This window comes from Zea mays, chromosome 3 (genome assembly GCF_902167145.1).
Source record: "Zea mays cultivar B73 chromosome 3, Zm-B73-REFERENCE-NAM-5.0, whole genome shotgun sequence".
NCBI classification, from domain to species: Eukaryota; Viridiplantae; Streptophyta; class Magnoliopsida; order Poales; family Poaceae; genus Zea; species Zea mays.
The window spans coordinates 46,449,552-46,471,580 of record NC_050098.1 but is presented as its reverse complement, the minus strand read 5'-3'; the positions used below and the strand labels follow the sequence as shown (position 1 = coordinate 46,471,580).

Below are 22,029 nucleotides of genomic sequence, written 5' to 3'. Positions count from 1 at the left end.
CCCAAAAACCATAGATTGGAAGAAAAAACAATGGGCCCAAGCTGGGTCGCCTCTAGCCGATCTATGGGTCTAACTCACCGGATGGAAACTCGGTCGGCCATCATACTCGTGCTTGTGAGTTTCACTACTCCTGCGACGGAGGACAGTAACTCATTTAGGGTCTTCAATCCTTAGGTCATCTTCAGCAGACTGATACATCCTTTATTTTATACAATCCACTAAAGACAATCTTAGAATAAATATGTATGTATGGTTGGACTAGCTATAGCTATTGAAAAAATATAGAGAATACATCCAGCCAATTATTAGCAACTAACATTTAGCACGACAGTACCCAAACAAGTGAGGACGGTCTCCAGCAGATAATGCATATGTAGTGCTTGTATAAAACACGGTTTACACTATAGAGCCACAATAGACTGCACTGTTTATAGAATGAAGTTTTAAATAAGAGATGCGATGAGAGATAGAATGTGTAAAGTTGCTGGAGCTAGCTAAATGTGTCTCCCTATCCTCAGATACAAGGCTATCCCGAACACCTCTATCACATTCTCTATATCATCCTTTATTTTAAACTTCACTCTGTAAACAAGATCGAACAATATTATCTATAGTTTCACGTCTCCTGTTTTATATTACCCACTGCAAACAGGCTAAGGATCCAATTTAAGAAGAGAATGATATTAATGGATACTTTTGGAGATGCGTTAGTGGCAGGATGTTGGATAAATATGCGGACCATAGCTTATTGCGTGGATCTTCGGATTACAGGTTTCATTCTAGTCATCTTAGAGCACCATATATTAGTGCCAACATTATTTCGGAGTTCAACGGCTAGTGCCGCAGACGGAAGGGGTACGTGCCAAAGAGAGCCTAAAGGCCCGTTCGTTTGGTTCAGATTATGCCCAGGAACTGTTCCGATTTATTAAAATTATACAAATTTGTGAATACAATCAACGGGGAATAATTCCGGAGGGTCGTTCCGAAGCAACCGAACGGGCCCTAAATCTTCTTTTGGCTATCCGTTGCTTGCAAAACCATGGTTTCGACACTTACTCCTGGCCCCAAGCCAAGAATAACCCCCATCCCCTTTCTCTCTTGCTGGCGCCGGAGCTCGTCAAGCACGAAGATGACCGACGGCCCAGACATGTTCCCGTACTCACTCAGCACCCGGCGGCTCGCTTCCAGCTTGTGCGGTTCCAACCTGAGCCCCGCCTCGACGCTGTCCAAGAAGGCGCGCCCACCCGGATGGACCGCCCAGAAGAGGTCGTTCCAGCTGCCGCCGATGCCGAGCAGCGAGAGCGCGTCAACCATACACTGCTCTATGTTTTCACGTACCAGGGACGGGATGTCCCTGGAAGGGTTGAAGTGGAACCCATCCTCACAGAGCTGGCCGGCGGCGACCTGCTTGCTCTCCGGTATCATGGTCTGCGAAGCGGACAGCATCTCGAAGTCCGGTTCTTCGACGGAGACGGGGTCGGCGCCGACAATGACGGCGCCCGCGCCGTCTCCGAACAGTGACTGCAAGATGAGCGTGTCGACGTGGGCCTCGTGTGGCGCGCGGAAATGGGCGAGCGTGAGCTCGGCGCAGGCCACGAGCACGCGCGCGCCGCGGTTGTTCTCGGCCATGTCCTTGGCGAGACGGAGCGCGACGCAGCCGCTGGAGCAGCCGTTCATGTAGAGCATGGTGCGGCGCACGGTGGAGCGCAGGCCGAGCAGTGAGGCCACGAGCCAGTCCACGCCCGGCATGTGGGCGCCGGAGTAGGTGGTCACCACGAGGTGCGTGATCTCCGTGGCTGGACGCCCCCATTCGGCGATAGCGTCAACTGCGGCCGCGGCAGCGAGCTCGGGAACGGCACTAGCCATGATGTCCTGCCGCTCATGTAACGATGGCATGGACCGGTCGATGAGTGCAGGGTGGCCGCGTAGCAGCTCCTCCGTGTGGTGGAAGTAGCGTTTCTTGATTGCTGTTTTGTGGCCTGGAGAAAAAAAACGATCCATTAATGTATATTGCACCGACTGATGAAGGAAAGATAATAGAGACAAACACATCTAGGGACCGTCTCTATTAAATGGTCACATCGGCAATCAAGCAAATGCTCGTCTCTACCAAAAAAATATCCTTCTCTAGAAAATGGAGGCGGATATTTTATCAGTCCCGCCTACTTCTAGTTGCATTAAAAATTAACTATTAGATCATGTCCAACAACGTGGCCTAAAAAAATACCCTATAATTTAAAATTGAGTATATTTTATAAAATTTAGGGTACTAACAAAACATTCCGCTACAACGTAAAATATCAAGTCTAGATTATAGTATAGCATACTACGGTGTAGTATATTTGAGACATTTGAGAAGGTTCTCTATAATTTTTTGACCAAATTTTATGAAATGAGACACTGTTGGAGTAATTTTTCCAGTCTAAAGCCTTATATTTTAATTTGAAGCACCAATTTGAGTCATTGTTGGAGATGATGTGTTGCGACTGTACAAAAGAAAATAAAAAATAACAGAGGAAGTAGTAAAGAAATATAAAAGTAGAGATAATCTGTAATTTTTAATATAGTCTCGGATAAACACAAAATTTATATCGGAATTACTGTCTTTCTCTGGAAATAATCACTAATGGATGGAGACCATTTGTTTGTCTTCCTCCCAAAATGAAAACACTGGGAAACATTCATGTCTAGAAAAACGTCACGTCTGTGCAACAAATACTGGCATATGCCTCCTCTAAAAATAGGCTGTGCGCTGGTGGCATTTGTTTTGATTACACGTGAACTAGAGTTGTGACTATAATTGAGTGTAATTGACCTTATATTAGATATTTAGATATATGCTTCAACCAACCTTCATACTGCTCGTCCTTATTTAATACAAATATGTTGGTGGGTGTTGTGTTGATCCATGGCCTAGAATATATTCATTACAAGATAAATTGGTTTTAGTAGCTTATCAAGAAAGGTAACAAATAAAATTGCATGCACAATTATACACTCCCTCCGAGTCATTCTAATTTTTTCTTGAGAAAATTATCTGTTTTAGCATAGGACACTAGAAATAACACTATTTATCACGAACACACCGAGAAACATTGGTGATTATCATCGGCACACTGTAGTGGTTAAAAAAATCATTTATGTCATTGATAATTACCAACATTTCTTGGTGTCTTTCTAATAAATAGTGCTATTTTCAGTATCCACAACTAAAACCACTCTTTTGTCAGTGTGTCATAGATAATTTTCACCTTTTCTTTGACGGCTGAAGCATCCTAAATTTAATCAAATTTATATAATAAAATAATATTTATAGTTTCTCTATAATTATGCTTTGTCTGTTTGACAAGGTTATAACGACTTAGGGTCCTTATGGTTCATTTATTCCTAGAAATTTGATTCTAGCTATCAGCTATAGCTGAAAGTTGTTTGGCCGAAACTGTTGTGGTTTTATAAGAGAGATATCGGTTATGTTTATGACATCGTGTAATATTACTTATATGTTAATTGATCAGATAGATACAGATAGCTACGTTGATGATAATTTTAAAAAGATTTTTTCATTTCCGATATAGTTGTTTTAAATAAAATGTGATATTATATAACTAATACAAAATATATTTATATAGTACAAAATATTTAATAATATAAAAAGTGACATTATATAAGTAATACAAAGAAGCAATGTGAATAAAAGAAAGAGAAAAGATCGAACATATAATTTATAAAAAGAAAGAAAATATCAAATATGTAATTTGCTCGTTAATCTGGGATCATAGGGATTGCTAAATGAATTACTGTGTTTTAAAATCTCTTCCCCATATGTAGCCCTTTCAATTAAATCTAGATTCTAAAACATGTAGTTTGGTTCATATATTGGTAAAATAATGGGTAATCAATAACGTTAAATTATGTTTGTTTAAGTCAACCGTAATCAGGTACCACGCTAGAAATGAATACCTGCCTATTTAAACTTGTTACCGTCAGTATTCAAGTGTGAATCATTATCATTATCATTTACGTTATATTTAGTGGACCAAACGGCACCTAAGGTGCAAAGCTAAACTAAAGGGATCCTTAAGATATGTTTGGTTATAATAATAAGACCGGATGACATAGAATATTTTCTTAGATAAGATTGTTTATTTCATGATTAGTAATAAGGACTAGTTAGGGGGTGTTTGGTTAGAGGGACTAAAGATTAGTCTGTAGTTTTTAGTCTCATTTAGTCCCTTTTTTGCCAAACACTAGAACTAAAATATGGACTAAAATAATTTAGTCTTTAGTCCTTCATATATGTGCTAAAAGGGACTAAACCATATTAAGTCCATATTTACCCCTCATTTAGTTCAATTGTACTAATAGCAAGAGAATGTTAAAGGTCATTTTAGTCTTCTTATGAGTCATTTAGTATATTCTTACTATTTTTAGCCTCTAGAACCAAACATGTTATGAACTAAACTTTAGTCTCTTAACTAAACTTTAGTTCCTAGACTAAAGAAACCAAACATGACATTAGACTATCTTAGTGTTGTCTTTATTTATCCGTCAAAACTATACGGATGAGATAAGACGTCTGATACATTGATAGATGGCTGTCGTAACCAAAACACACGGTTAGATACTTACAGATCCTCTTGAGCTTGTCTTTGAGGCTAGTGAGGTGCTCGCTCTTGGTAACGCGGAAGTAGTAGTCCGCGTACTCCTCCTGCCTCACGCAGTTGGGCGGGTTCGCCGTCCCGATGGCGAGCACGGTGGCTGGGCCGTCGGCACGCAGCTCCCGCCTTCTGTCGCTGCAGAGGCCGACCGCCGACCTCGCTATTTGGTTGCCCAGCAGCAGGGACGTCATACTGTGTAGACGAACTGGAGGCCCGACAAAAAGAGATGGAGTAGCCAAATGAGAGAGATGGGAGTGGCAAGGTACATGTGCAACGGCCTATTTATAATGAAAGCGATCGAGTCCCGTCTGACGCCTCCACCATGTTGCCCAGCTGTACGAGCTCCAATTGTTATCTACTCCCTCCATCCTAATTAATATTTTATTTGACTATAGAAATCAAACACTCCTCACTATTATCGGCCGTCGGCTCTACCACATGCTAGTACAGCGAAGCTGTGTAAGGAGATTCCAAAGACATTTCTAGTGCCATTTTCAGCTTCCACCAGTGTGAAAGGCAAGGAAAATCGTGAGCTTCACCGACATCGACTGCAGAACCACCATTACAATTGTATTTAACAGTTTCTTAAGGACCGTTTGTTTTCGCTGCTGAAGTTTAGCACTTGCAAGGAAAATATTAGACTATTTATAAGTGTTTTGTTGATTACGTGCCCAACACATCACTTTAAATCTAGCATGTCTACTATGTGTATGAGTACATTGCAAATTCTATGAAAATGGAGAATCAAAGGTATAAATCTAGCACTTAGTCAATTGTTTTAGTTACTAACTATGCTCATCTAAGAGAATTGCATATTTGGGACTCTAAATATTGCGCTTCGTACAAATGCCATCCAAAATATTTTCTTCGCAAAAAAGGACTACAAACGTTTTATAATTGATTATACTACCATTTAATGTATATTCTTCGTTTTATAAAAGTGTTTTCATGTATTTAGCATCGAAGAGTCAAATTGCTCCTGCGTCTCTCTCGTTCGTCTCTGTCTCCTGCTTCGACTATGTTTCTCTCGTATCTCTGGCTCATCTCTCGCCATGCACGACGATGACGCAAAGCTTGCCACCGAACGATGATCTCCGCTGGCTACCACCGTGCCGGACTTCACCACGGAGGAGCAGGCCACGGGGTTCGCCATCCACACGCCGTCCGCCAAGCTAGGCCCTGCTGCGACGTCCGTGTGGTCTGGTCGAGGCCACGCTTGGCAAGGAATTGCTGGTCGAGGTTGCTACCTCTGTTGCTGATGCTACTATACGTGTTATGTTGTTCGTGTGCAGGTGACCTGTTCGAATCCATTGACCAATAAATATTCAATAAATAAAATAGCAAAGGAATTACTAACGATACCAGAGAACACACGTTCCCGGGTAGAAGGAAAAAATAAAACAAATTGTAAACATCGCTGTTGCGCGAGCGTGATCCTGCTGCCTAGCTTCCCTGTTGCCTAGCTCCCCCTGTAGGCCAGTGTGATCCTGGTGACTGCTGACCAAATTCCAAATTTTGGGTGGGGAGCTGCAAAATCATTTAGTGCGTATAACTAGAGGGGTAAAAGCGTCTCGTTAGAGAAAAAACATAAGATTATATTATAAAAAGGAAGAATATACACTAAATGGTAGTATAATCAATTATAAAATGTTTGTAGTCCCGTTTTTGCGAAGAAAATCTTTCAAATGGTATTTGTGTGAAGCACAATGTTTAGAGTCCTAAAAATGCAATTGTCTCGCTCATCTAAATGCTGGAAAACTCTTCAGAGTCGAGACAAAGTGGAGCAAAGAAGTTTGGCTTGGATTAGCCAAACCAGCGCCAGTCTGGGAGCACTGGACTGTCCGGTGTGCATCGGACAGTGTCCGATGCCCAAGCCATCAACTGGCCGAACATGCCACTCTCAGGAAATTGGTCAGACGCGCTGGCTATAATTCACTGGACTGTTCGATGTGCACCGACTGTCCGATGAGCCAGGCGGCCAACTGAAAGTGCATTCATCCCTTTTGTGGGTTTTGGTGATTTAGATAACAACACATTTAAAAGTCTAACAAGTTTGCTAAGTGTTGAACAGGAAATTCAGTATGATGAACATACTTGAATAGTGTATAATGATCAGTGAACAAAGGTTCAACACAAGGTTAAATAACCAGTGAGACAATGCAAATGGTTATAATATGGTCTCTATATTGGTTTGAATATATGGACAAAACCCGAGAAATCACTATGCATAAATATGATCAAAATAGAGGTTGAAGTGATTAAGAGGATTGGTCAAGCCAAAGTGAATAAGATATGAGAAATAGTGAATTGGCTTGACCATATTACTATTAGTCCATATATGCTTCTATGAGAATCAAATTAGAGCTTGATTGATCTTAGCGTTTATATCTAGATGACATTCAAGCAAGGCTCATAATATCGATGAAATGATTCTCAATGGATGCTCAATATGATGTGACTCAAGAATGACTTGATAGGGTGAAGATAGCAAGGAAAAGGCTTCGAGGAACTAAGCGAAGGTGAAGGCCAAGCGATGACTTGTGGACTGAGGTACCATTGCTAAGGTGAAGAAGAGAGTACTTGCACTAAGTCGATGAACTAATCAGCTATGAAGAGTTATATTGTATTGATGCATCAATAAGGTGACTTGAAGCCATGAGTTGAGCTCATATATGGTGAAATGGTTCAAGTCACAGGCTCGATTTGTGTTTGCTTCAAAAGATGAGATAAAGATGTTTGTGATCCTTATGAAGCAACAGCATGGAGAAATCACACATGAGACACCAATGACTTAAGGAGTTTACTTAATTAAATTTTATTTAACTTGAGTATAGGAATCGTCGTACTATCAAGGGGAATCCAAAAAGAAGGTTGGTGTTGCTACTAAAGCTCAAAATCCTTGATCCAAAATTTCTATTTTACCCTTGTTAATCCTTAGTGAAAGTATGTAGTACAACCTTTTTAAGTTTATCTTGGCCAAAATTGCTCTCTGGAAAATACTAATTCAACTGGTTTTCAGGCTGGTTCAGCTGGTATCAAATACCAGCTCAGCTGGTTTTGGCCCTGGTCCACCTTTCTACACAAGTCTGTTTGCAGTTTTTTGAAAACCAGCTTAGCCGATTTTGGACCAGCTCAGCCGATTTTGGCTCCGGTCCACCCACCTACTCAGCCGGCCACTGAACTAGAATTCAGTCTGCTGGAAACCGGTTCAACCGGTTTCAAAACTGGCTCAGTCGGTTTTTGAGCAGAAAAATAAAAAATGGCTAGTTTTGGAGCCCCACCTATATATACTCACTCCTTCCTCTCTCTCCCCCACACAAGAGCACGCACCAAACTCCATTTCTAACCTGAGAAACACCTCCCACTCTCTCACACACATCTTGCCTCTTCCATTTCAAATCTTTGGAGAGAAATCTTTGAGTAAGATTGAGAGCTACAGTTTTTGTGCTCCATCTACAAATCCTTCTTGTTCTTCTTGATTCGAGTTTGGTACTACATCGAGTTCTTTGTGGATTCATTAGTCTTGGAGCTTCTAGCTCCTAGACGACTAGGTGTCTCTTGTGTCTCCAAATCTTGTGGAAGACCACAAGAAAGATTGTATTACTCGCTCGTTTGAGCAAAGAGTAGTGTGTGGGCTTGACCTTCATGGTTGGCAAAGGGAGGATTAGGGTTGAAAGAGACCCGGCTCTTTGTGGGCACCTCAATGAGGAAGTAGGGCACCTTGGTGGTGTGATCGAACCTCGAGATAAATCTTGTGTCTCTTGTGTTCTTCCTCATTGTGTTTATTCGTGTTCTTTGTTCTCTCACCATTACATGGAATATTTGTTTATATATTTTTGGTGTGTGCATTTTGAGAAGTGCCCTTCTTAGATCTACTACTTTGAACCCTGTGGATCATCTAGAACATCTCATTTCCAAAGTTAACTGGGTGAATTTTAAGATCAATTTAGTTTTATATCTCATTATTTAGTTGAGCTCGTGCAAACCGGTTGAACTGGTTTTGACACTGGCTAAACCGGTTTTACCCAGTTTGTTTCTAGTTTTTGTTGAAAAAGTTTCTGCTTGCCTATTCACCCCCTCTAGGAAACTTTCACCAACGGCTCTTGCCAGCGCCAACAATCGGTGCTTAATCATTGGTAGACACGTGGCAGCATTGGACTGTCCAGTGCACCACCAGACTGTTCGGTGTGCTGGGTAGCCAGAGGATGCAACGACTAACTCAACGGTCGACATGGTAGGGATGGAAAGAAATCGTGCACTGTTTATTTTTTGGTGCGCCACCGGACTGTCTAGTGTGCTGGGTAGCCAAAAGATGCAACGGCTAACTCAATCGTCGACATGGCAGGGATGGAATGAAATCACGCACTGTTCATTGTCCGGTGCACCCACGGACATAAGGCAACCAGGGCCTTCCAAACAAAGAAGAAACAACTCCTTTGGCCCTTGAGGCTATAAAAGGACCCCTATGTGTATGGAGCCAGATGACAAGCATTCTTTGAACATCCTACAACACCTAGACCTCACGACCACACTGCTGCTTCGCTAGATAAAAAGATTTGAGCACTTTTGTCACACCCGGTTTTAGAAGGCAAACCGAATATGAACCATGTACGTGCCAGGATCAGAAACTCAAGTACACAACGATTACATAGTTGGACATCATCACATATTGCTCAAAATAATAGCAGAAATAGTACTTTATTACATCAAGATGTCCAAGACATACACATAGTCATTAACTAAAGACATAATCATAATCGAAGTGTGGATACGAAATGTAGTACGATAAGGCCTTCATAGGCGGCTGACTGGGGTTCGTCACTAAACGAAACTAGAACTCGTCGACGTCCTGAAACTTCTAAAAGTCCTCCACGTTGCCTTCTTCTTCTCCTCAGCACTGGTTGCAATGGGGACAACCTGGGGGGTTGCTGTTTTAAAGCAAGGGTGAGTACACATCAATGTACTCAGCAAATGTCCCGTTTTGCTGAAGTGGACTAACTGTATGTGGGGTTAAGCTTAAAGTAGTTGCTTTTATTTGGTCAGGTATTTATTACTAGTAGAAAGCCAAGTTTTATCAATAATCCCAAGTTATTACCCAAATGGCACTCCCTCCAAGTGGAAATACTAACTACCATAAATGTAATCACCACCATTAAGCATCATCATAAAAGTACCCAGAGTAACTCTAATCAAAGGAGCTCCCAAGGCTGCTCATAACTGCAAGCACGACTGATATACCAGTTTCTAACTCTCTGCAGAGGTTGCACACTTTACCCACGAGTCGTGATCCCTTTTTGCCTCAGGTCGATCAAACCCTCAAACACTACCAAGGTGAGTCGACAAGGATTCACTACGTAGCCTTTACAATGATTCCCCTGGTGTGTAGTCGACATAGCTTCGTTGTCTGGACTGCACTGTCTTCAGATTCTCTCGAACCATTATGATATTATCAATATATCTTCTTGCATAAGGTAGCCTTTTATCCCAACCTCAACATAACTTCAAGAATCTGGTTGGTTCTCTCAGTCTGACCATCTATCTACGGGTGATAAGCTGAACTGAACTTCAAGTGCGTGCCCAACACTTCACATCCCTTTAGGTTTTAATCCCCTAGAGTGTTAATACATCTCAAAATAATTAACCCAACCTCTACTAAATGGAAGAGAAAGAAATCTATAGAGAGAAGGAAGGAGGTAACACCTGAATTTGGTAGGTATTAGAGAAGAAATTTTATACCCTCAAATTTAGGGTGTTACAAACCTATCCTCCTTAGAAGATCTCGCCCTCGAGATTCAGGGTTGGCTAGAAAAGAGCTTAGGATATTTGTCTTTTAGATCATCTTCTCTTTCTCAGGTTGCTTCTTCCTCTGAATGATGGCCCCACTTGACTTTGCACATTCTGATGGTGCTCCTTCGAGTGACTCTGTCTGCTGTCTCTAGAATCTGAGTTGGCTTCTCAAATTATGTTAGGTCTTCTTGAACTTGAAGATCCTCATTTGGCAATTGCTCTTCTAGCACTCATAAACACTTTTTCAGCTGAGACATATGGAACACATCATGCACGGCTGACAGACTTTCTGGTAGGCTGAGTTGGTATGCCACTTCTCCACGCCTTGCTTGAATCTAGTATGGTCCGATGTATCGAGGTGCTAGCTTGCCCTTGACTCTAAATCTTCTGATTTCTCTGATTGGCGACACCTTCAAGTAAACATAATCTCCCACTTCGAAACTCAGCTTTCTTCTTCTGGTGTCGGCATAGCTTCGCTGTCTAGACTGCGTTGTCTTCAGATTCTCTCGAACCATTATGATATTCTCTTCGGCTTCAAGCAAAATATCTAGATCGAACACCTGCCTTCCACCGGGCTGATCCAAGTGCAACGGAGTTCGGCAATTCCTCCCATAGAGTGCTTGGAACAGTGACATCTTCAAACTAGCCTGATAGCTGTTGTTGTAGGAGAATTTTGCATTGCCTTTTATCCCAACCTGACTTATCCTACAAAGCACAAGCTCTCAACATATCTTCAAGAATCTGGTTGGTTCTCTCAGTCTGACCATCTATCTACGGGTGATAAGCTGAACTGAACTTCAAGTGTGTGCCCAAAGCTTTCTTGCAACTGCTGCAAAAAATAATAAACTGGGTTCCTCAGTTGGACACTATCTTCTTTGGCACACCATGCAAGCATACAATCTGAGACATGTATAACTCTGCTAACACAATGCTATTATAACTGGTCTTGATGGGTAAGAAATGAGCCGTCTTTGTTAAGCTGTCCACTACTACCTAGATGGAGTCATAACCGGCTCGAGTGCGAGGCAAACCGACTATAAAGTCCATCCCAATCTCATTCCACTTTCATTGAGGAATCTACAACGGCTGCAACAAACCTGCGGGCCTTTGATGCTCTGCCTTAATTCTCTAAAAGTTGTCGCATATAGCCACATACTCTGCGATCCCCTTTTCATTCTGTACCACCAGAATATTTTCTTCTGGTCTTGGTACATCTTCTCACTGCCAGGGTATATGGAATAAGCTGTCTCATGGGCTTCCTTGAGGATTAGCTCCCAAATCGATTTGATGTCGGGAACACACAACCTATCTTTGAACCATACTACGCCTTCCGCGTCTTCCTGGAAATCCTTGCCTTTCCCATCTAGGATCAGCTGCCGAATTTCATTGATCTTCTCCTCATTTTTCTGCCCATCCTTGATATCTCGTTCTAGAGTGGGTTCCATCTCAACTGTCACTCCTTGGGTGCTGTTTAGAAATTCGAGACTCAGGTTGTCGAATTCCTTCGCTAGTTCATATCGCATCGGTTGAGCGGCCATCATGTTGACATGGCTTTTCCTGCTCAAGGCATCTACAACCACGTTAGCTTTACTTGGGTGATAATGTATCTCCAGCTCATAGTCTTTGTAACGCCCCGAATTTTGGAGTTGAATTTTTTTCTTTTCTTCACTCGCCAAATTCGGGCGTTACCTCTCTTTCCCATTTCTTTTCGCTAAAACCTCACCCATTTTCAAAACTCCATGTCGTGTGATGATAGTAAACCCTAGAGTTATTTTCTTTGGTTGTTGCATCATGCTGATCCACACATCAATTTCCCTTGTGAGTATTTGCTTGATTCCATAAAGTTTGCGCTTAGTAGAGGATTAGAGGGAAATGGACAATGGAAAATAGGGAAAATAAATAGAAAAGCCCCCCTTCCTCTCTTGGGCCGGTTTCCTGGCGCGGCCCAGCCGCCCCCTCCCCTAGCGCGTGAACCAGTTGGCCTGGGCAGCCCAACTGGCCCCTCCCCTTTTCTCGCCCCCCCCGCTTTGGGCCCAAGTGGCGGCCCAGCCGCACACCCCCCCCGCATCCCCCGCGCGCGGCGCGCGGACAGTTACGGCGCCGCCGCCTCTCCCCCTGCGGGCCCCTCCCATCAGCCCTCCCCAAACCCCCTTACTCTCTCTCCTCCCCTCTACCCCCCGCACGATCTCCTCCCTCCCCTGCCTCGCGCAGCTCCCTACCTTTACCCCGGCTCGCCCGTCGCCGCCCGCCATTCGGCCTCCAGTGGTGAGCCCCGGCCCCCCCTTTATTCCTCCCCCCCGTCCCTTCTTCCCCTTCCCCTGCTCCCGCGGCAACCCGGCGCGACGGAGCCCCGGCACGACGTCCTGGCGCTCGGCGGCGCGGCCATGGCGGCTCGGCCCTTCGGCGCGGTCGACCCCGTCCTCGCCTGCCCTCGGCGCCCCCCTTCCTCCTCGCGTCCGCGGCCTGGCCCCGGCCTTGCGCGCGGCTTGGGCGCGGCGGTGCGGCCCTGCGCGCGGCTCGGCGCGGCCGCGTTCTCGGCGTCCCGCCCAGCCCCGGCGTGTTCCCCCTCCTCGGCATGGCGCGGCCTTGCGCGCGGCTCCGGTGCGGTGGTGCGGTGCGCCCGCCCGCCCGCGGCTTCGGCGCGGCCTTGCGCCCGCCCTGCCCGCCGTGGCGGCGTGGCTCGCCTGCCCGCGGCTCGGCGCGGCCTTGCGCCCGCCCTGCCCGCCGTGGCGGTGTGGCTCGCCCGCCCACGACCTCGGCGCGGTTCGGCCATGGCGGCCGTAGCTCGGCCGTGGCGCCCAGCGCGGCCCCCGGCGTCCTGCGCAGGCCTGCCCTGGCTACTGGCGCGCGGCCATGGCCCCGCCGCGGCTTCGGCGCGGTGCGCAGCCCCGTCCGGCTCGGCGGCCTGCTCGCGCGGCTCGCCCGCGTGGCTTGCCCGCGGCAACGCCCGGTGCGGTTTGCTCGCGTGGCAGCCCGTCCGCGACGTGTTCGCAGCAACACCTCGCTCGCGTGCGCAGCAGCGGTTCGCGGCCTCGTTCGCTCGCTCGCGTAGCCTGTTCACCTGTGCAACGCTTAGACGTCACGCTTAGTCATTTACCTTTTGTGTGCGAATTGTCGCGCGAAGATGCTCTTCGCCATTTTAAAAGTGCTAGTATCCATTGAACTGTATCAAGAAGCGGCAATAACTAGGCATGGGTTAATTATGCTTAGATAATAGCTATCTTTACACCTATATTAAATATCAGTTAGTATGACTACATGAAATGTAGTGGCTAAGTTCATTCTTTCTCTTAACATGAACATAACGAGTTGTCAATTGTAGTAGTGGTTACGATTCTATTAGCGCAGGTGACTAATCGTTATTATTGGAACTAAGTGGAACTAGAGCACGTAATGGCTAGTTATGCGTCTACCCGTAATACGCCTTGAGTATAGCTTTAACCACTGCGAGACCTGTCTTCTCTAGCCATGGCATACACAATATCGTATGTGATACTCTATGCATATTTAATCTATTTTGTTTCTCTTGTAATGGTGTACTATTTGTTTCCTAATTCGAATGGATGGATGTATGTATGCTTGCGCTCGCATAGAGAACGATCCGGTTGAGGAGCCCGAAGAACTCGCAGGAGAAGCCCCTAAGCAGCAAGCGGTTGGTGGAGGCAAGTGTCCCTTGACCTATCTCTGTCCTATTCATGTCCTTTTCTACCTATCTGGGTTGGATTATTATTGCTTAATCTTATGCTATTGCTCAACTCTAATCAATGAACATGATGAGAATTATCAATGATACGCTGTTTTCCCTTCTTTTATTATGATGTTATACTTGTGACTTTCAAGGGGGCTCGAGCGGTTTCTTGAGTGCCTCTCCGTAAGGACCTGTTCGTTGGATGACCGCCCAGGAAAACAGTGCAACCATGAGGGTGGAGTGGGACGCCCTTAGCTGAGTAATTAGAGGAACCGGGGTGTAGTTCGCTTAGCCGTCGTGCCGTCAATGGGGCTCGATGTATGCGGCTCGCTTTGCCAAGGTTGATTTGTCCCTTGGGGAGGAGTGCGGTACATTTAGGAAACCTAACGGGTGGCTACAACCCCGGGGAATCTTTGTAAAGGCTACGTAGTGAGACCCTGCCTACTCACCTTGGGAGTGTTCAAGGGTCCATACAACCCGAGGCAAAAAGGGAATCACGGCTCATGGGTAAAGTGTACAACCTCTGCAGAGTGTTTGAAAACTGATATATCAGCCGTGCTCACGGTTATGAGCGGCCAAGGGAGCTCTAGTGATTAGTGTACTCGTTCAGAGATGTTTAGATTACAGGTGGCAACGAGGTTGATGGTTCTTGGTAATGACTCTGGTAATGGTAAGTGGTACTCTTTCCGTTTGGAAAGGAGTACGTTTGGGTTAATAACGTGGGTTAAATCTAAAACTTGGCTTTATCTACTAGCAATAATAATCTGACCAACTAAAAGCAACTGCTTGACTTACCCCCCCCCCCACATAAAGCTAGTCCACTACAGCCAAACAGGACACTTGCTGAGTATGTTGATGTGTACTCACCCTTGCTCTACACACCAACCCCCCCTTCCCCAGGTTGTCCACATTGCAACCACCGCTCCGGAGAAGATGAAGACGTGGAAGGAGACTTCCAGGAGTTCCAAGACTACGACGAGTTCTAGGCGTGGGTTAGCGGCAACCCCCAGTCGGCTGCATGTGAAGGCCGCGTTTATCTATGTTTCTTTTCCGCACTTTGATTTATTGTAAAGACTATGTGGATGTCTCAAACATATGATGTAATTGACTACTATTTCCCTTTTTAATACTATTTGAGCATTGTGTGATGATGTCCATGTTATGTAACTGCTGTGTACGTGAATTGCTGATCCTGGCACGTACATGGTTCGCATTCGGTTTGCCTTCTAAAACCGGGTGTGACATAAGTGGTATCAGAGCCGTGCTGACTGTAGGACTGCTAACCTAGAGTAGAATGGTCGTTCTAGGGATTATAGACCTCTATCCCTGCCTTGACTTTGGCATCCCTTCAAAAGTTGGTCATATCAACCAAAACTATGTTCTACTATATATTATACCTTGCTGAAAATTGTGTTTTATTCTAATCCTTCATTTATTTATGGTTCATTACTTGCTGGTCATACTAGTTCTGTTCTCACTCTTTTGCTTGCGGTGTCTTTTGTAGATGGCTCGTCTTAGACACACCGCGCAGAAGTCTGTCATCCTCTTCTTACCCTCTCGTCTCGTGGAGCGTCCGCTTCGCCCTCCCGTGGCCGGTCAGTCCAGTCACTTGGAGAGGCTACACCACCGCCTGCATGAGGAGCAGGAACGTCGATGATAGGAGCAGCAGGGCTCTTCTTTCTTGCTCCAGCAGGAGATAGAGTCTGTGAGGAGCTGGTCCCTTGTGCTTCCCCTAGAGGCACCCCCTGCACACCACTGAGTGCCCCAGCCCCTGGAGTAGCAGCTGGAGGAGACCCAGATGACGAAGGTGGCGACGATAGCTCGAGCCACGACACCGACTGTTCTGCTGACCAGGAGCCGGAAGGATGGGTTGCTCGACCCATCACTCGAGACGCTGCTCGCGGGTGTCACTTCCACGATGCGCTCGACACTCTGCTACGTCGGGCACTTGACCGACGTACTTGGTCTATCGAGTATCGCTGTGTGGTCTACCAGCATAGTCGCGGGGTCTACCCGGACCGCTGGGAGGCGACCTGCTTGGTGCGCCGTCCGGAGAACAGTCTCCAAGGTGTGGAGGTCTGCTCAGAGCACTATTGCATCTCTGAGCGGGACTCAGCTGAGGCGGCCATGCAAGATGCCGCACGGCGTGCGCTTACGCACTACTGCTCAGTGCTCAGCGGGGTAGCTGATGGTCTGAATCTGAAGTATTACCCCCGCCGTCCATCTGGCAGCACAGGAGGCGTGATTGTCTCACCTGTCGGTGAGGACAATCCTAGGTTGAGCAGCACAGTCAACCTAGCCGCCGTGCTAAACACGAAGCTGGACCATGCACTAGACGAGCTGAGTAGGGCTCGTGCTGAGATCGCCCAGCTGCGGGCTGAGCGCGCAACACGTCGTCACCTGGATGATGGTTCCCCCGCTCCCGTAGGGACTCAGCACCCGTACCGCTCACCTCGGCGTGGACACCAGTCTTATGGCAATCCCGACTGCAAGACCAAGATAGACTTAGAACCATAGATCGTCAGTGTCGAGTCTTGTAATAAATGCTTAATATAGAAGTTTTAGTTTTAGTCTCAGTCTTAGTGTTAGTCTCGCTCTTAGTTAGTCTTAGTTAGATAGGGTAGTTTGCTATATCCTGTGCATCCATGTTTGTCATGGTGAACTATGTTTGATTTGGATCTTTGTAATGACTGTCACCAGAGTGTGGGTATCCCCTGCGTTTTGGTTTATCTGTTATATGTTAATGAAGTTGGATATCTAGTTGGGAAGCCTTTTATTCCACTTTCCTCTTTATTTGAGAAGTTGTGTTGGTCTGTGTTGGAGATCAGTGAAGATGTTCATCTATTCAGTGTTGTGGAGAATTCTATACTCTTTTCTTGTGCTGCAAGATTTGCAAGGTCAGTTCTGATGTGTGGTTGCAGTATGCAGATGTCAGAAAACAGGCGCAGAGGAGGAAGGCGTGCTCAGCAGGATGAGGTACCCTAGCAATAGCAACTGCCGCCCTCGCCCCCGATGTCCATCGAGCAGATGTTTCTGATGCAGACTCAGGCAGTTCAAGCCATTGGTCAGACTCTGGCCACCATTCAGCAGTAGCAGCAACAGCCACCACCTCAGCCTCAGATGCCTCAGATGCCCAGGGACAAGCATGCTGAATTCATGAGAGGTCATCCCCCAACGTTTGCTCATTCTTTTGACCCCATGGATGCTGAAGACTGGCTGCACACCATGGAGCGGGAGTTGCATACCGCTCAGTGCGATGACAGGGAGAAAGTCCTATATGGTCCCCGTCTATTGAGAGGAGCGGCCCAGTATTGGTGGGAGTCCTATCTCGCCACTCATGCTAACCCCGACACCATCACCTTGGAAGAGTTCAGAGATAGCTTTCGTCAGTACCATGTTCCTGCAGGTCTGATGACAGTGAAGAAGGAGGAGTTCCTGGCCCTCAAGCAAGGGTCATTGTCTGTCAGTGAGTACCGGGATAGGTTTCTGCAGTTGTCTCGCTATGCTCCTGAGGATGTCAACACAGATGCCAAGAGACATTATCGCTTCTTAAGAGGCTTAGTTGATCCCCTGCATTATCAGCTGATGAATCATACCTTCCCGACATTCCAGCACCTGATTTATAGGGCAATCATGACAGAGAGGAAGCGTAAGGAGATGGAGGATTGGAAGCGCAAGATCATTGGACCCCAGCCTGAAAGCAGCAATCGCCCTCGTTTCTCAAGCAATCAACCTCAATAGTTCAGGCAGAACCAGTGTCCACCTCAGCAGCAGCAGTTTCAAAGGCAGTTTGCTCAGCATCAGCATCAGAATCGCCAGAACAATCAGTCAGGAGAGATCAGTTCCAGAGACAGAATCAGCAGGCACCTCGTCTTCCTGCCCCAGGAAACCAGCAGAACAGTCAGGCAGCACCAGCTCAGGTTGGAAACAGAGCATGTTTCCACTATGGAGAGCAAGGCCATTGGGTGATGCAATGTCCGAAGAAGGCAGCCTAGCAGCAGTCAGGCCCCAATGCCCCAGCAAAGCAAAATGTGTCTCAGCCTGGAGCAGGCAACCGCTCTCAGCCGCGCTATAACCATGGGAGACTGAACCACTTGGAGGCTGAAGCAGTTCAGGAGACCCCCGGCATGATAGTAGGTATGTTTCCAGTCGACTCCCATATTGCAGAAGTGTTATTTGATACTGGAGAAACGCATTCATTCATTACTGCATCATGGGTAAAAGCACATAGTCTTCCAATAACTACCATGTCAACCCCCATTCAAATTGACTCAGCCGGTGGTAGAATTCGAGCCGATAGCATTTGTTTGAATGTAAGTGTGGAAATAAGGGGGATAGCGTTTCCCGCTAATATCATAGTAATGGGTACTCAGGGGATAGATGTCATCCTAGGGATGAATTGGCTAGATAAGTACCAGACAGTTATCAGTTGTGATAAGAGGACAGTCAAGTTGGTGTCCCCACTAGGAGATGAGGTGGCGACCGAGTTAGTCCCGCCCAAGCGAAAGAAAGGAAGTTGTTATCAGATAGCTGTTGATAGCAGCGAAGTAGACCCAATTGAGATTATCAAGTTTGTGTCCGAGTTCCCAGATGTGTTTCCAAAGGACTTACCAGGAATGCCACCAGAGCGGAAAGTTGAATTTTCCATAGAGCTTCTTCCTGGAACCACCCCCATCTTTAAGAGAGCTTACAGAATATCCGGACCAGAGTTGGTTGAACTTAAGAAGCAGATTGATGAGCTGTCAGAGAAAGGTTACATCCGGCCAAGCACCTCACCTTGGGCCGCCCCTGTCCTATTTGTGGAGAAGAAAGATCGCACCAAAAGGATGTGTATCGATTATCGAGCTCTGAATGAGGTCACAATCAAGAACAAGTACCCCTTGCCCAGAATAAAAGATCTATTTGACCAGTTGAGAGGAGCCAGCGTGTTCTCCAAGATAGATCTGAGGTCAGGTTATCATCAACTCAGGATCCGACCTTCAGACATTCCGAAGACGGCATTCATTACCAAGTATGGGTTGTATGAGTTCACAGTGATGTCTTTTGGTCTAACAAATGCACCAGCCTTCTTCATGAACTTGATGAACAGTGTATTCATGGACTATCTTGATAAGTTTGTGGTGGTATTTATTGATGATATTCTGATTTATTCTCAAAGCAAAGAAGAACATGCAAGTCACTTGAGGATGGTTTTGCAGAGATTGCGAGAGCACTAGCTGTATGCCAAGTTGAGCAAGTGTGAGTTCTGGATCAGTGAAGTTCTATTCTTGGGTCACATAATCAACAAAGAAGGATTGGCTGTGGATCCAAAGAAAGTGGCAGACATTCTGGACTGGAAAGCGCCAACAGACGCTCGAGGAATCAAGAGCTTCATTGGAATGGCCGGATATTATCGACGATTCATTGAAGGGTTTTCGAAGATTGCGAAACCAATGACAGCTTTGCTAGGCAACAAGGTTGAGTTCAAGTGGACCCAGAAATGTCAAGAGGCCTTCGAAGCGCTGAAAGAGAAGTTGACTACAGCACCTGTCTTAGTCTTGCCTGATGTGCACAAGCCCTTCTCGGTGTATTGCGATGCTTGTTACACTGGTTTGGGATGCGTGTTGATGCAAGAGGGAAGAGTTGTGGCTTACTCGTCCCGACAACTGAAGGTTCATGAGAAGAATTACCCAATCCATGACCTAGAGTTGGCAGTAGTGGTTCATGCACTGAAGACATGGAGGCACTATCTGTATGGACAGAAATGTGATGTTTACACAGACCACAAGAGTCTGAAGTACATATTCACTCAGTCAGAGTTGAATATGAGGCAACGAAGATGGTTAGAGCTGATCAAAGACTATGAATTGGAGATTCATTACCATCCAGGCAAAGCGAACGTAGTGGTAGATGCTTTGAGCAGGAAGAGTCAGGTCAATCTGATGGTCGCTCGTCCGATGCCTTATGAGTTGGCCAAAGAGTTTGACAGGTTGAGTCTCGGATTTCTGAACAACACACGAGGAGTCACAATTGAGTTGGAACCTACCCTAGAATGGGAAATCAAAGAAGCACAGAAGAATGATGAGAAGATCAGTGAGATCCGGCGACTGATTCTAGATGGCAGAGGCAAAGATTTTCAGGAAGATGCAGAAGGTGTGATATGGTTCAAAGACCGCTTGTGCGTTCCCAATGTCCAGTCTATTCGGGAGTTGATCCTCAAGGAAGCTCATGAGACAGCCTATTCGATTCACCCTGGTAGTGAGAAGATGTATCAGGATCTGAAGAAGAAATTCTGGTGGTACGGAATGAAGAGGGAAATCGCAGAGCATGTGGCTATGTGTGATAGTTGTCGAAGGATCAAGGCAGAGCACCAGAGACCAGCTGGATTGTTGCAACCATTGCAAATTCCTCAGTGGAAATGGGATGAAATTGGTATGGACTTCATAGTCGGATTGCCTCGCACTCGAGCCGGCTATGATTCCATTTGTGTAGTGGTAGACCGCTTAACCAAGTCAGCCCACTTCATACCTGTCAAGACCAACTACAACAGTGCAGTATTGGCAGAATTGTACATGTCTCGGATCGTTTGTCTTCATGGTGTGCCAAAGAAGATAGTGTCAGACAGAGGAACGCAGTTCACCTCTCATTTCTTGCAGCAGCTGCATGAAGCTTTGGGCACACATCTAAATTTCAGTTCAGCTTATCATCCGCAGACAGATGGTCAGACCGAAAGAACCAATCAAATTCTTGAATACATGTTGAGAGCCTGTGCGTTGCAAGATCAGTCCGGATGGGACAAGAAATTGCCTTATACAGAGTTCTCCTATAACAATAGTTACCAGGCCAGCTTGAAGATGTCACCATTTCAGGCGCTTTATGGGAGGAGTTGTAGAACTCAATTGCAATGGGATCAGCCTGGAGAAAAGCAAGTGTTTGGGCCAGACATTTTGCTTGAAGCTAAAGAGAACAACAAGATGGTTCGAGAGAACCTGAAGATAGCGCAATCAAGGTAGCGAAGTTATGCAGATGCAAGAAGAAGAGAGCTGAGTTTCGAGGTTGGAGACTTTGTCTATTTGAAAGTGTCACCGATCAGAGGAGTCAGACGATTTGGAGTCAAAGGCAAGCTAGCACCCCGCTACATCGGTCCATATCAAATTCTCGCAAAGCGTGGAGAAGTGGCCTATCAGCTCAGCCTACCAGAAAATTTGTCTGCTGTGCATGATGTCTTTCATGTGTCTCAATTGAAGAAGTGCTTGCGTGTGCCAGAGGAGCAGTTGCCAGTTGAAGGTCTTGATGTCCAGGAGGACTTGACCTACGTTGAGAAGCCAACGCAAATCCTTGAGACCGCAGACAGAGTCACCCGAAGGAAGACCATCAGAATGTGCAAAGTCAAATGGAATCACCACTCTGAGGAAGAAGCAACCTGGGAGCGTGAAGATGATCTGATGGCTAAATACCCTGAGCTCTTTGCTAGCCAACCTTGAATCTCGAGGGCGAGATTCTTTTAAGGGGGATAGGTTTGTAACGCCTCGAATTTTGGAGTTGAATTTTTTTCTTTTCTTCACTTGCCAAATTCGGGCGTTACCTCTCTTTCCCATTTCTTTTCGCTAAAACCTCACCCATTTTCAAAACTCCATGTCGTGTGATGATAGTAAACCCTAGAGTTATTTTCTTTGGTTGTTGCATCATGCCGATCCACACATCAATTTCCCTTGTGAGTATTTGCTTGATTCCATAAAGTTAGCGCTTAGTAGAGGATTAGAGGGAAATGGACAATGGAAAATAGGGAAAATAAAAAGAAAAGCCCCCCTTCCTCTCTTGGGCCGGTTTCCTGGCGCGGCCCAGCCGCCCCCTCCCCTAGCGCGCGGCCCAGTTGGCCTCTCCCCTTTTCTCGCCCCCCCCCGCTTTGGGCCCAAG

At 46.0% G+C, this 22,029-nt stretch overlaps 1 protein-coding gene across 1 annotated transcript; it reads right to left on the bottom strand.

The window, feature by feature from the left end:
• Positions 1 to 721: 721 nt before the first annotated feature.
• On the bottom strand, positions 722 to 4,911 carry LOC103650032 (bisdemethoxycurcumin synthase). The gene is made up of 2 exons (XM_008675702.3): positions 4,630 to 4,911; positions 722 to 1,979 (listed from the first exon to the last, which is right to left on the bottom strand). Exons 1-2 carry the CDS (start codon positions 4,847 to 4,849, stop codon positions 1,003 to 1,005), a joined length of 1,197 nt encoding a protein of 398 aa, XP_008673924.1. The 5' UTR covers positions 4,850 to 4,911; the 3' UTR covers positions 722 to 1,002.
• Positions 4,912 to 22,029: the final 17,118 nt, after the last annotated feature.